This window comes from Pinus tabuliformis, chromosome J (assembly GCF_031772625.1).
Source record: "Pinus tabuliformis cultivar Carrire ecotype Pingquan chromosome J, CPIR1, whole genome shotgun sequence".
Classification (NCBI taxonomy): Eukaryota; Viridiplantae; Streptophyta; class Pinopsida; order Pinales; family Pinaceae; genus Pinus; species Pinus tabuliformis.
This window is the reverse complement of record NC_142295.1, coordinates 1,202,065,876-1,202,080,458: the sequence shown is the minus strand read 5'-3', so window position 1 is coordinate 1,202,080,458 and position 14,583 is coordinate 1,202,065,876. Positions and strand designations below refer to the sequence as shown.

Sequence of the window (14,583 nt, the reverse complement as noted above, 5' to 3'; positions counted from 1 at the left end):
AAACAAAATAATTCTGATAAGTCACACACTAGATAATTCACCACTAAGTGAGTCATACATTTAGGCCATACATCAACCATTTCCATCATCAATATCAAATCTATCAATTGATTTATATAAGTAGTTTCACGTGTCCAACCAAATGCATCAATATTACATAATGTTCATAAATAATAACATGGAACTGCAAAATAGAGCCTTAGTATGGGTAGCTATCTAAGTCAAAATGGGCATCACAGATGCTCATGTGACAACCTTGTGCAACCCCTCGATAACAATTAGAGTTGAAACAGATTCAACTGTCCACCATGGAAAATAACATTTGAACCCAGATATGCTATAAGGTGGTACCAAAACCAAAATATTGGCAAGCAACGGATTAGTGCACTATCAATTCCACTAGAAGGTGCTAGTATAAGTTTCATGCATATAATTTCTTTAATACCTTAGTGAATATAAAAGTCCCACTCTTCCAATTTGTTGGTTTTTCATCTTCCAAACCAATTAGTTAACTTGAAAATAAAAGACTCAAAACTTCAAAAATTGTTTCCAGCATGATTTTCATACTTTATTTTTTTTTGTCAATTGAGAGAAATGTCCTCTAAATGTCAAAGGTTCAAATTTATTATATATTTAATAATTTTTTACTAGTACTAAAACAATTTCATGATATATATTGCAGCTCACAATATGACCAGACAAATGAGAAATAATTAAACGAATGGAATAATTGCCTTTGCCCTGCTGTTATTAGTATTTCTCTTCTAAATGGCACCACATCTCTAAAGATGCCTACTCCTTTCTCAAGTGGCCAGTGACCACAAAATTTGCGAAGAAAGTTGAGGGTCCTTTTATCCAAAACTAGAGACGTTATTTTTCACGACTTTTTTGTTCAACACTAGAATAAGGGTAAAAGTGTATTCTAATATTTTCACTGGTCTTTTATTGACTAAATAAGCTTCCATTCTAAAATCCCAAATTCTCTACGATTTGATCTTCTCATTTAATTTAAGATCATTAAAACAACTACCACAGTAAGCCTTACACAAGTCCATGGTATTCAATTTATGTTGTCACTAGAAAATTCCACCACCCTTAGAATAATCATTAATGTGACATATAGGATATTTCAACACATCCGAATCTGAATTCCCACGCTTCATAGCCGTTTACTTCTCAAACTTGAGATTTGTTATTATGACTTCCTCCATGAAGAATGAAAAATATATTATCTGAAAGATAATCCTACTATCTGAATGGAAAATCTACTATATCTTAAATAAGAATAATGATAATCTATTATCAACAGAATCAAAAGACACCCTCGTATGTAAAATAGAACTGACTACATTCTTTATATTGGGACACATTTTGGGTATAAATTACTGGCTCAAAAACTGCAATTTTCAGTGCAAATATTGTTCACACCATCCATATATTTAATAGACACTGAGGTTGGCATCAAAACAAAGACCTCAGGTACAGATTAGTGGGAACAAAACTACAATTTTCAATGTAAAATATAGTTCACATCATTCTTCAATCATAATTCTGAGACCATTACAGAGTTTGTTCAAAACGTTCAAGTGACACATCCTTCAGCCAAATTTAATCATTGTGATGTGGCAGACTTAACTATACAATTAATGAACTTGGGCTGCAGGTTGAAATAGAATAGCTACATCTTCACAAACCAATCATCATAGCTTGACCATAGATCCCTCTGAATGTTGGGAAAGTGACCTTGCCCATAACCTGCTAACTTTCCTATCATTAATTCTTTGGTTCATGTGCCAAAGTCATCCAATCATAATCATATAGTTTCCATGCATCTTCTCAGAGATATAATGAATCATCAGAGTCATTGGATCAACATCCTTCATCATGGGCTTCCTTCATGTAATAATCATTAGGCAAGACGAGTCATCAAGTGTTATGCCAGTGATTCTATAGCTCCCTCTGAAGTCTTACTTCGGTTGGTCATCTAGCCATCATCAATCTTCTCATTTTAATATGGGAAAATATCACGCTACAATTGTATCAACAAACTTCAAATTCTCACATGATCTTCCTGTTTAACAACAACTTCTAAACAATAATATATTCAACTGACAAACATCAATAGTAGTATCATACCTACATCAATAGTACCTTTATATTACTGATATCACAAGTACTTCTGACTATTTGAAGATACTAAGAGACTTGATCTGAATTTTGCCTTGGAATGATCTACTCTGTTCCTTTTGAATTGTTTGCTTCGAGTCTGATTATGCTAAGGTGTCTTATGCAACACTGGTTCAGAGTCCTAGCCCTTATTAGCACTATTCCTAACATTTTCTACCACACTCTAGATAGTCCAAAGAGAACCCAAGCAATAGATCAATTCAAGTTATGCCAAGTTACTTCTTAGCCACAAATTTAAACTTTAGAACATGTTATCATAGGCTAGTTTCATGAGGTCATCAATATGCTTGGAATATATATAACTGCTGATGTATTAGATTTCTTGAAAGATTCAGTGTTGTTGCAAAAGAATGTGGCAAATAGAGAATGCACTTTAAACTGTTGATGAAGAATTGACATCTACCCTCAAGGTTTTGATACTTGCCAATGGTTGTTGAAGATGAAAAAATGGGAACGCTTGTTGTAGCCTAGGATCAGTGACACGATGTTCATCACATAGTGCAATACAACTTTGACTTATTTCTCAAGCTAATGGAGGATTCAAACTACTTTAGGTTATCTTCTATATGATGTACGGTGAGAAAGAGAAATAGGTTTCAGTCTGATATATTTGTAGGGAATGCCCTCATAGATATGTATGCTAAATGTGGGAGCATAGATACTGCAGACAAAGTGTTCCGCAAAATGCCTAGACGAGATGTTGTTTCCTGGAGTTCCATGATTGTCGGGTATGCAATGCACGGGTGTGCCTATGATGCCTTGCATCTCTTCAAAGAAATGCAACATTTGGGTACAAAACCTGACTATGTAACCTTGGTTGGCGTTCTATCTGCTTGTTGCCATGCAGGCTTAGTGAGTGATGCCTAGTAGTACTTTGATCGTATGATTAGTGATTATGGGATCAAACCTGGATTAGAGAACTATAGTTGCATGGTTGACCTCTTTGGTCGTGTTGGTAGGCTTATTGAGGCTTGGGACATTATCAGCAAAATGCCAATGAAACCAAATGTCATTGTATGGGGATCCTTGCTTGCTGCTTGAAGAGTCCATGGAAATGTAGAGCTAGGAGAGTATGCGGTAGAACACCTATTTGAATTGGATCCCGAGAATGCTGTGCATTATGTCCTGCTGTCAAATATGTATGCAATTGTTGGCAGGTGGGATGGTGTACAGAAAATGCGAAGAATAATGAAAGATAGGAGGGTAAAAAAAAAATGCCAGGATGTAGCTGGATTGGTTCGAATAATAAACTGAATACTTTTGTTGTAGGAAGTAGCTTGCACCCCTACAACTAAAAATTGATACTAGATTGGGAACCTTCCCACCTCTGATAATGATTCCAAGTAGAAGAGGGCCATGAAACCTATGCTGCAGATTTGGCTGGACATCAAAACGAATTTATTCTTTTCTAACATTGTAAAAAGCTAAGAATTTGCTTTGAGTTTATGAGCACTTAAACAAGGGAAGGGATCCTTCAGTACCGTATGTTTGTGGCTGCTCCACTACTACCAAAGAGATTTCCAATATTGTCATAAGAGAAATGGTTGACAGAGATACCCCCACCATCTCCATCACTTTAAAGATTGGTGGCATTATCCTAGAGACAAGTATCTAACAAAAAAAAATTAAAATTGAAAATCATGCTGGAAACAGTTTCTGAAGTTTTGAGTCTTTTATTTTCAAGTTAACTAATTGGTTTGGAAGATGAAAAACCAGAAAATTGGAAGAGTGGGACTTTCATATTCACTAAGCTATTAAAGAAATTATATGCATGAAACTTATACTAGCACCTTCTAGTGGAATTGATAGTGCACTAATCCGTTGCTTGCCAATATTTTGGTTTTGGTACCACCTTATAGCATATTCGGGTTCAAATGCTATTTTCCATGGTGGACAGTTGAATCTATTTCAACTCTAATTGTTATCAAGGGGTTGCACAAGGTTGTCACATGAGCATCTGTGATGCCCATTTTGACTTGGATAACTACCCATACGAAGGCTCTATTTTACAGTTCCATTTTATTATTGATGAACATTATGTAATATTGATGCATTTGGTTGGACACGTGAAACTACTTATATAAATCAATTGATAGATTTGATATTGATGATGGAAATGGTTGATGTATGGCCTAAATGTATGACTCACTTAGTGGTGAATTATCTAGTGCGTGACTTATCAGAATTATTTTGTTTCATATATGGCTCAAGTGGATATGATTTGTTTAAATGAATGACTTAGTGAATTTATGATTTACTTCCAGTATGAACTGCAAGAGTGACACATGGATACTAGGCTTAATAACATGATGATTATATATCTTGTTGTTATATAAATGCATGAATGAAAGCTAATCCACATGGGGAAAGAACTATATGATACTCGAGATCTACTCTTCCATTGAGGGAAAGTCGGGACATCTCATGAGGAAGGTATAACGCACATTGTTCTATTACATTTGGTATCGACTCAATATGCACTCTTATGACATGAGTAAAATGAAAATGATAGGTGGCAAGACTACCTGACTGGATTATTCGATGACAAGTCCAACCAACATTGAAGTGTGGTCCGTATTAGGGCGTTGATCCTAGTTGTAAGGAGGGGTCGAGGCATTTCGCGCCGTGTATCCTCCGAAACCTGGAATCGTGGGAGGGCAGTGGTGGACATGCTCCCCTAGACGTGTGATGACGATTACCAGTTGCATGCTGGGGAAGTTAGGTCGATATAGCCGACGCTTCTGCCATGTTGGTTTTATCAGTGGTTAGATTGGTATAGCCGATGCCACCGGATATAGCAGTAGAGGACGGATAGGGTGGGAACGAAAGTATGTCAGGATGGATAGGAGGATATAGATCAGTTAGAGACTCTTGATGGGAAGTAATGCCATTGTTTGACTTATCAAATTAGTAAACAAAGACATCTCTCCTGTATGCAATCTCAGTTCATACCACTCTTTAGAATTATCTTCCAAAGTTAGTGCAAAATATATTTATAAAGACATCCTTGTGGCAAATATTTTCATACCACTCTTCAGCATTATCTTCCAAAGTTAGTGCAATATTTTTATCAAGATATGCTCATGGAAAATATTTTCATGAAAATATCTCCCCTGTATGCAATCTCAGTTCATGCCACTCTTCAACATCATCTTCCAAAGTTGCACAAATATTGTCATCAAGGCATCCTCATGGAAAATATCAAAAGCTCAGCAATTCAGTGAAGATTTGAGATGCAGCTTAACTGAACAATTATGACCATTACAATTTGGAAGATGCTCTCTCTCCATTTAGTTCCAACAGGGAATGGATTTGGATACCCTTGAATGTTTGAGAAATTCAATGGTGCAAATAGGCTTACAGGCCTATTTTCCAAAGAGAACACCATGGTTGAAATTAAACTTCAAATTCTTCTATAAAACATCTCTGCTATATACAGTGTCCATCAATCTTCTCCTCTCAAAAGAAAAAGGCTTTTAACGTAGTTGCATTGACATGTGGGACACCTAAATGCATTGACACTTGAATGCATTGAACTGTAAATATGGAAAAATAATGGCATTTTATAGAAGAAAAGTAACCAAATAATACTGCAACAAACAGTTATGGGGAAAAAGCAAAAAAAAAAAAATGAAATAACCAAAATGAACAAGTAATTAAAATGGGAAGGGAAATGTTGAGGTTAGGGATTTGTATGATCATAAAAGCCTTGGACGTACTTGAAATTAGGCAATAAGCTTTGACTTGTCTCTACATAAGCAATTGTTTGTAAGATCCCAACTAGGAAATGCCCCACTATGGCCACTAATTTTTTTGAATCTTAAATGCTTTTTCAGTGCAAGATCAAACACTTTGTTAATGTACTGCTATAGGTGTATTTTGGTTTATTTGTTTATGTATCAATGCTCAATGGCACATTTACATTACCATACCTCAAGCCCACCAATTTCATAACAAGTAACGTTCAGAAAATAGTTTGTTCTACTGATATAAATTGTATTTCAACAAACTGAAAGGTATATTTTCATATTACTAAACTCCTATAATAAAATACATCATAATGGGCACATTAGAGAACCCAGTTGGAATAGTGTTATCTCCTCCATATGATGCCCAACCTTTAATACACTGTTGTAATAAAGACCCCAAGGGAATCGACCTCTTATCTCTCTGTCTTTCTGCCTTTGTTACAGCTACATAAAGTCACATGTATCCACTCGACTGAGAATACACATGTACAACTAACCAAATAATTGTGTCCTCTGAAATTTGAGTCTTTTCCACAAGAAAAGCTCACACGGTCAACAAGGAAGAAGAGCACTCAGTTCTGTGCAAACAATGGTCTAGTCTCTCCTCAAAATGTACCCAAAAAACATAATAGAGGCCAGTGGCCTCAACCAACAAGGGAATACGGATCCCACAACTCCAATCCATCCTTCAAACAATGGCATTCACATTTGTTGCAACTGCAGTGACAATCATTGTAGTTGCAATTCCAGAGGTTTAGTCGCAATGGAGGTAATGGAAGGGGTGGAGCTGGGGCTGGAACCTCTAGTATACATTGAGGCAAAGGAGTTCCGCAAAGGCCATTCCCTTGAAAGGATGAGTTGGGAAATATTTTCAAGGAGCTGGGTATGGAACCATTGAGATCATTGTTGGCCACGCTAAACGCCTTCAGGCCAGGAAGGTTCAGATTATAATAACATGGAACTGCAAAATAGAACCTCAGAATCTTATCGGCCTTCACGAGAGGGTTAGCCTTGGCAATGGCCTCTCGCCCGACGGTCTTGTAATCGTATGTGTAGTTGTGTTTGTCGGAGTACCTGTGGAGGGCGCAGAACATGTCGCCGCAGCGGCACCTGAATCCGGTAAGCCCCACGCGTTTTCGGCAGGAAAAGCAGCGGTTCGTTTGTCGTGGAGGAAGGGGAGGGGGTTTTGTTGCTGCTGGGGTTCCAGTTGATGAACGGTTGTGCTGCAAGAAGGGTCGGCCCCGTCGACGACCAGGTATTCGGATCGAATCTCCTCAGCAGCAACGTCAAGTCTCGGGATAGAAACCTTGCCCTGCATCGGCTGCTGCTGCTGCGGCTTATCGAAGGACGATTTGGGGGAGTTGAGCAGCACGAATTCGCGGTAACACTTGGAGCAGAGGCTCATGGTGGCCGGACTTTCGAAGAAGCCACAGTTGTTGGCACAACGCATGAGCCCTTCCGGGACTTGGCACCCGGTCTCCTCCTGGTTCCAGCTCTCCTGGGCCATTATATTCAGGAGCTCTCAAGTTCGAATCCAAGGAAACAAAGAATGAAAAGGCAAAGCCAAGAAAACCCCAAACCACAACAGATTTCGCTGAAACAAGGCTGGATCTACTCACTCACTCGGTGAGAAATTCAGAAACGCACCCAGGCAGACCAAAGAGGCCTTGGAACGATTGAAGATGAAAGGGGTTGAATGGAGCCTCAGATTTTATGGGCTACGAGAGCGCCTAAACGGCCCCCGGATTTAATGAGTAGTCGCTGCGAAAATTCACTTTTGGGTCGGCAGATCTGTGGAAACTGCAATGCGTCTGCGTCTCCGTTGTTCCCATTGTCGTTACTCCAGTACTATAAACCCTCTCAAGTCCAGAAATTGGGTTTATGATGAGGCGATTTAAGATCTGAAAATGGGTGCAAGGTGGGTTTTGGATGGCAAATTTGAAGAACCTATATATTAGGATTATGAGTCCTTATGAGGGTTACAAGCTCTTATAGCGGAATTTGGGTTTAGTGGGTTTTGGGTCCAGATTTTGAACCAAAGCTCTGATACCATGTGTAAGGCCCCATTTTAGGGTCTTCTAATAGATCTATATTCTCTGGGAAATTAAATGCAATAAGAGGCAGTAATTTTACTTTCTTACGAGACATTCAAATAATGATAATTTTACCATTTACATTCTAATCCCTACAACTTTAATAGTGAATATTTCATTTCAATAACTTACATGAGTAATCTATGCATAGAGGAATACCTGTACCAATGGCCCGGTGGAGATGCCCTTGAGCTGCTGCTCCTGCTGAAACACTCCTCTTGACTACTGACTGGATTTACCTCCCAGCCAACTAGGAAGTAATTCCTAGCCCAGGAAACCTCCACAGGTTCCCTAGCCCTCCGAGCCCAAGTCCAACCAGATGTAGTGTGTCCAAGATGAATAATCCAGACCAAGATAAAAATACTCCCTTCCTCTTTCCCAAACAATTTTGCCAAAATCACAGCTAACCAAAAATAATAGCAAGACCAAACATCCCCCCTTTTATCCCTTCCTCCTCCCCCTTTTATGCCCTTCCTCTCTTCTCCACCTCAACCACCACTCATTAATGTCATAACTTCTCCCCCCATCCTTACAGTTGACTCCTCTTTTCCCAAGTGTATCTGAGAGTACATTTGGGAATGTGATATGAATATAAAATTGGGTAATTAATGGGAGAGGACCATGTCTTCTTCTAAGTAAATGTGAGAGTACATTTTGGGGATGAGAGATGAATATATAAATTGATAATTAGTTGGAGTGGACCATGTCTTCTCCCAAGTAAATGTGAGAGTACATTTGGAAATGTGAAATGAATATATAAATTGATAATTAGTTGGAGAGGACCATGTCTACTCTCAAGTAAATGTGAGAGTACATTTGGGAATGTGAGATGAATATATATATATATATATATATATATATATATATATATATATATTGGTAATTAGTTAGAGAGGACCATGCCTTCTTCCAAGTAAATGTGAGAGTACATTTGGGAATGTGAGATGAATATATATATAATTTGAAATAATGGAAGGAGACCATATCCTACCCCAAATTCAATTTGAGAAGACAAGTTGGGAATTTGAATAATAGCAACAATGAATTTTATATTGGTAAATAAATTTATAGTTTCCCAAATGAAGGTATTCACCAATATTTCTCAATATTTTCAGGTAATGTAAACATTGATAAAATTTGCATGATAAGATTAAGTGGGGCATTACAGGGTCTATCTTCATTACAATTACTCGATGCATAGTTATCTCTATCTTTGAGTGATACACATGTACATCTAGATAATGAAGGACCTATCTCTTTGCATTTATCACACAACAATAACTTACCTTCTGAGCAACATGATCTCCCTTTTAAGACTTCTTCATCATCAACCCGAGCGTGATGAGCAACAACCTTTACATGTTCTAACTCATTGCTAGAGAAACAAGGTTCTTCGTCCTTCTCTTGATCCACATGGCTCTCTCCTTCATATAGACATTGTAGTTTGTCCAATGCTTCCTTTACTAACTCACAATGCCTCACTTTATTAGCATCTGGCTTAGATAGCCCTTTCATGATAATCTTCTGGGCTTCTTCATTCTTCTCATTCTTTTCTCCATTCAATATGGAGAGCCACATATCAACATCCAAGGCCATTAAATAGGCTACCATTCTGACCTTCCAAAGCTCATAGTCTGATCCATTTAAAAATGGAACTCCTTCTACTATTAGCCAAGGTCAATTATCCATTGTTTCCCTTTGATCTACCTTCTAGCAATTAATATATTCCTAAAGGAACATGGCTCTGATACCAATTGTTGGAAACAATGATAATACTGAGAGGGGAGGGGTGAATCAATATTCAGGCTAATTTTAAACTTTTTATGCCAATTTTCTTTTCTTATTCAAACTTGGAAACCATCCATATAATCAACAGCAACATGTAATATGGCAACAATATCAAATCAACATACATGCACACACCATAAGCATCATACACATGAAACACAAGGATTTACGTGGAAACCCTTTTGGGAAAAAACTACCAAAAAATATTGTTGTTATTGATGTAAAATAAGAGCACCTACTCTATTACATCAATTTGTTTTTATGAGCCACCACTCACCAGAAGCACCAATTCTCCTTGATTTTTTTCTAGCACCCACTAGTAGGAAGCACCAACTCCATCTTTTTGTAGATCCCTATCCAACTTACCAGAAGCACCATGTGAAGCACCAAATTCACAGAATTGTTGCAAGCACCAACTTGAATCTCCTTGGATTTATGCAAGCACCAACTTGCAGGAGGAACCAACCCCCAAGCCTTCTCAAGCACCCACTATAGATGGAAGCACCAACTTCCTATATGCAAGCTCCAACCCACACTCAAATAGGAACTGAAAGTTCTTTGTAATTTGGAAGCCACTCTGCCTGATATTAGCTCTGTTCTCTTCATATCCGACACAACACTCTTTGCACCTCTTCTCACTCTATAGCAACACTCTGATCTCCTCAACAACAATCACTCATCACATTCCACACAACTTTGTCTCTACTTTTCATTAACATGCACTCAACTCTCGGCCTATTGCTCTCCACAACACACACATATCTCTCAGCCTTCTATATTTTCATAGGCACCTTCGACCTTTCTCATACATCATAGGAAACTACGGCCTTGCTCGCACAACACAAGCAACTTCAGCCTTGCTCACACAATGCAAAGACAACTTCTGCCTTTATCACAGAGCACATGCAACTTTCACCTTACACACAACAACACTTCTCTCAGGGTATCTTAATAAATTATCACCCAAGTACTATGGTCCTTACAAGGCATTGCAAAAGATTGGTACTATGGCATATATATTGGAGTTGTCTGTGTCTTCATGAGTACACCTAGTTTCCCATGTTTCATGCTTAAAGAAGGTTATTGGTGATAGGATCTCAGTTCAAACAATGTTGCCAAAATTTGATGAAGAAGGAAAAATCATATTTGATCCTGAAGTAGTCACAGCAACAAGAAATTGACAGCTACAAAATCGATTAATTTCAGAGTATCTCATTAAGTGGAAGAACTTACCCATTGAATATTCCACAATGGAGGACAACACGTTTTTTTGAAGGAGGGGGGCATGTTAGGTCCCTATAATACTAGCATATCCCCCTTATTTTTATTATTAGTGTAGCCCCCTATTGTTATTGTTGTGCCCTTACATTATTATTTTTATGTAAGCTCTGCTTATATTGTGACCCCTTAGACTCCTATGTATACCAAGGATGTCTTATCATTTGTATCGTCCAAGAATTGTTCATTTATGTAATGTAAAGGAAGTTTTCCCCTCGAAGAGGATAATTTTTAAGTATTTAATCTATCTTTTCTTCTGTTTTGTGAGCTATTTGTATAACACTTAATTATGCTTAATAGGTTAGGGGTGACCAAAATCATGTTAACAATCGTGATGAGGACATCTATTACTTTTACCATGGAAACTTCCTTAGCGAAACCCTATAGGCACTCTCTCACATCTCATGAGTGGCACTTGGGGTTAAATATCATTAACGGATATGTAAACCTAATCTTGAGGGATCTAATGGACTGAATCTTGTGAACCCTTTAGCCATCATGAATTTCAACATGGTAAGTGAAGACACTTAAATCATCCTTTAAAACTTAGTGATATCATCTATATACATCTTTACACCTTGGGGTTTTTATGTTATTATTTATTGAAATTGATTTTGAGCTTATTAAAAATAGATATACAACAAGGAAAAACTTGCTTATAACCATTATACAATGAATTAAAATTTTAATATGTTTTATTTCATAGATAATGACATTAACTGGGCATATTTGATATGCTCCCCTTGAAGATATACTGCCTCTGATTTGAATGCCTCAAGTTTTGGACACCTTATGGCTATTGGCTGAGCACTCTCTCCACTAATGCATCTTTTGTATCAATTAAAGATTGATACCAATTAAACTGTGCATGGTATTGTTTCTGTTGCAAATACCAATTAATGATGACACCTTTCTTCTTGGACTTCATTTTTGTTGTTGCTTTCATGATTGTGCTTACTTTATTTCATCATCTCCACTTCTCCCCTTGAGATCATACCTTTACAACAGGGGCTTCTTCACAGCTAATACCAATTGCACCAAAATAAATGATACAAATGGAAAAATGTACCAGGAAAACTCTAATATTTCTTTTGCCAAAAATAAATGTCCATTTTCACACAAAGTTACTCAACGTGATCCCAACACAACCAATTGATATAACGATACCAATTGAGGGTTAAGGGACATGAAAATATTACACCAATTGTGTTTCATGAAAACAAGACTGCTATGCATAATAAAACTCACAAATTAAATCAAATAAGGGTATTTAACCAAATATGCAAACCTTTCATTTGCTTAGCAATATACCTTTCTGAGGCTTCCCATTGTTGCCTGCTACTGCTTATCAAAGCAACTCTCCTTGAGCCAATGCTCCTTGATCTTCTGCAACAACTTTCTTGCCTCTACGTGGGGACTAATCCCGTGGACCTGAATTAACTATGAGCTTCTTGTCATTCCACACTCCCACTGCAACCCATATTCTTCCCACAACATAAGATATTTTTGTGTACTCCTCATGCTGGCTGAAATCCTCCTTTTCGATGCTGATACATTCAAAATAAACCAATTTATTCTAGTAATCAACACACAACCATACCTTCATCAATAATATGCACTTTTATGTTCATCTCCTTGGTTTCCTCCACATGAATTATTTGGCCTCCTTTGAGGCCCTTCTCTTCCTTCACTGAAGAGAAATAGAGGATCTACTCCCCCTAAGCAGATCATCTCCCTTCTTCCTCTAGACCTTCAAAGGCAGAGTTTTGACAGAAGCATTACCATCTTGCTTCTTCTTTTCCTGTGTTTGTGTCTTCTCTTGACTACGCATAAATAGAGGAAAATTCTCTTTAACGTCCTCTTTCTTCAGCCAAATCCACTTGGAGCCTTTCTTCCTTACAAAGGGGTCTGCTACAAGAGTAGGAGGATCATTCTTTTGTTTTCTTCCTCCTCTATTCACCTTTCTCTATTAACACAGAGTATTGAAGACAAATGTGTATCTCTCAACTCCATTATTTATCCTTGTCTTCAAATCCCAAGCTGCTACATTGACATGCATATGCTAAGGGGCATGCCATTTCTTCTTATTTCTGTAGCCAACTCTCTTGTGCCTAAGATTTCCACAGTTGTAGCATTAAACATGGCTTGTGGCGGGGGCAAAGGAATTACTCTTTTGACAACGTTTTTGTCAAAACTCCTATTGCAGCAAACATGCCTTCTCCTAGCCTTTTTGTGCATTCTTGAGTTACTGCTACACAACACATCTTGTTTCCTTGCATGCCATCTACAGTCTATGGCTTTATGTCCAAAACTATTGCAAGAAAAGCAATACCCATAAAAAGGATTTTCATTATAGAGGTTACCTTTTCTTTGAAGGCTCTATCCTTGAGGAGGAAAGGACCTCTGTTGGATATTCATATGCCTTTCATTTTAACTTGCATTGCTGCCTTGCACTCTTTCTTCCAACTGCCTAGATCTCTTCCACTGCACTACTAGCTTCTGCTTCTTAGCCTTCCACTGTTTCTTTTCCTTCTCTTGTTGTTGTTGTTGTTGTCCAACAACTTCTTTCCTTTGTTGTTGTTGGAACCTCGAACCCTTTACATGGGAAGTTGATCCTTCAACCTTTTCCTTATTGGAGCTAGGTTTTTCTTTGAAACCCAAAATAGGCTTGATGAGAGGGGATACTTTCTTTCCAAGCATCTCATCTAGGATTTTCTCGCTCTCCTCGAGCTTATGATATTGAGAATGTTGAAAAGTGTGCAACAAGAAATGCTTGTTGAGAATGCAACAAGATGATGGAGCTTAGTGGAAAGGAGTCGCCTTCACTAAGTGGGCCCGTAGGCAAATTATGGCGCAAGTTCTATTTTTGGATCCCAGTAGGGATGATCACAGCAGGAGTGACCACAGTAGGGATGATCACAGTAGGAGTGACCACAGCAGGAGTGATCACAGCAGGAGTGATCACAGCAGGAGTGATCACAGCAAGAGTGATCACAGCAGGAGTGATCACAACAGGAGTGATCAAAGTCTATTTTTAGACTGGCTGTCAAAAATAGAAAAGTCAAATATTATTGTCTCATAATAATATTTGGACTATAAACTTGATCTTATTCTCTTGGAGCACTTCAGTTTGAAATACAGATGTGGCCCATGCAGCTGTCAGAAGGAAGTATGCTTTTCTTTGTGGGTCATTTGAGTTGTTGCATGCATGACTTCAGTTAGAACTTAGTCAGTTGAGTTTGGTGGAGTTGATTGTGGAGTTGATGGAGTTGTGTTCAGTTTGACTTGGTTAAACTAGTTGTAATTAGTCTAACTGCAAATAGACTAATGATGAGTTGTTAAACTAATTATTAACTCATAATGCAACTATAGAATACATCAGTTAACTCAGTTGCATGTCAATGCATGTTCAGTTCAGCAGGGACAGGTGTTAGAGGATCAGATTGCTATCAGTTGTGACTATAGTTGTGCATGAGGATTTGCACAAT

General features: G+C 37.9%; 1 protein-coding gene across 1 annotated transcript; it reads right to left on the bottom strand.

Annotated features, from left to right (window-relative positions):
• Positions 1-6,920: 6,920 nt before the first annotated feature.
• Positions 6,921-7,651, bottom strand: LOC149231449 (uncharacterized). Its single transcript, XM_089376308.1, has one exon. The coding sequence runs from the start codon at positions 7,441-7,443 to the stop codon at positions 6,931-6,933; it is 513 nt and encodes a 170-aa protein (XP_089232434.1). The 5' UTR covers positions 7,444-7,651; the 3' UTR covers positions 6,921-6,930.
• Positions 7,652-14,583: the final 6,932 nt, after the last annotated feature.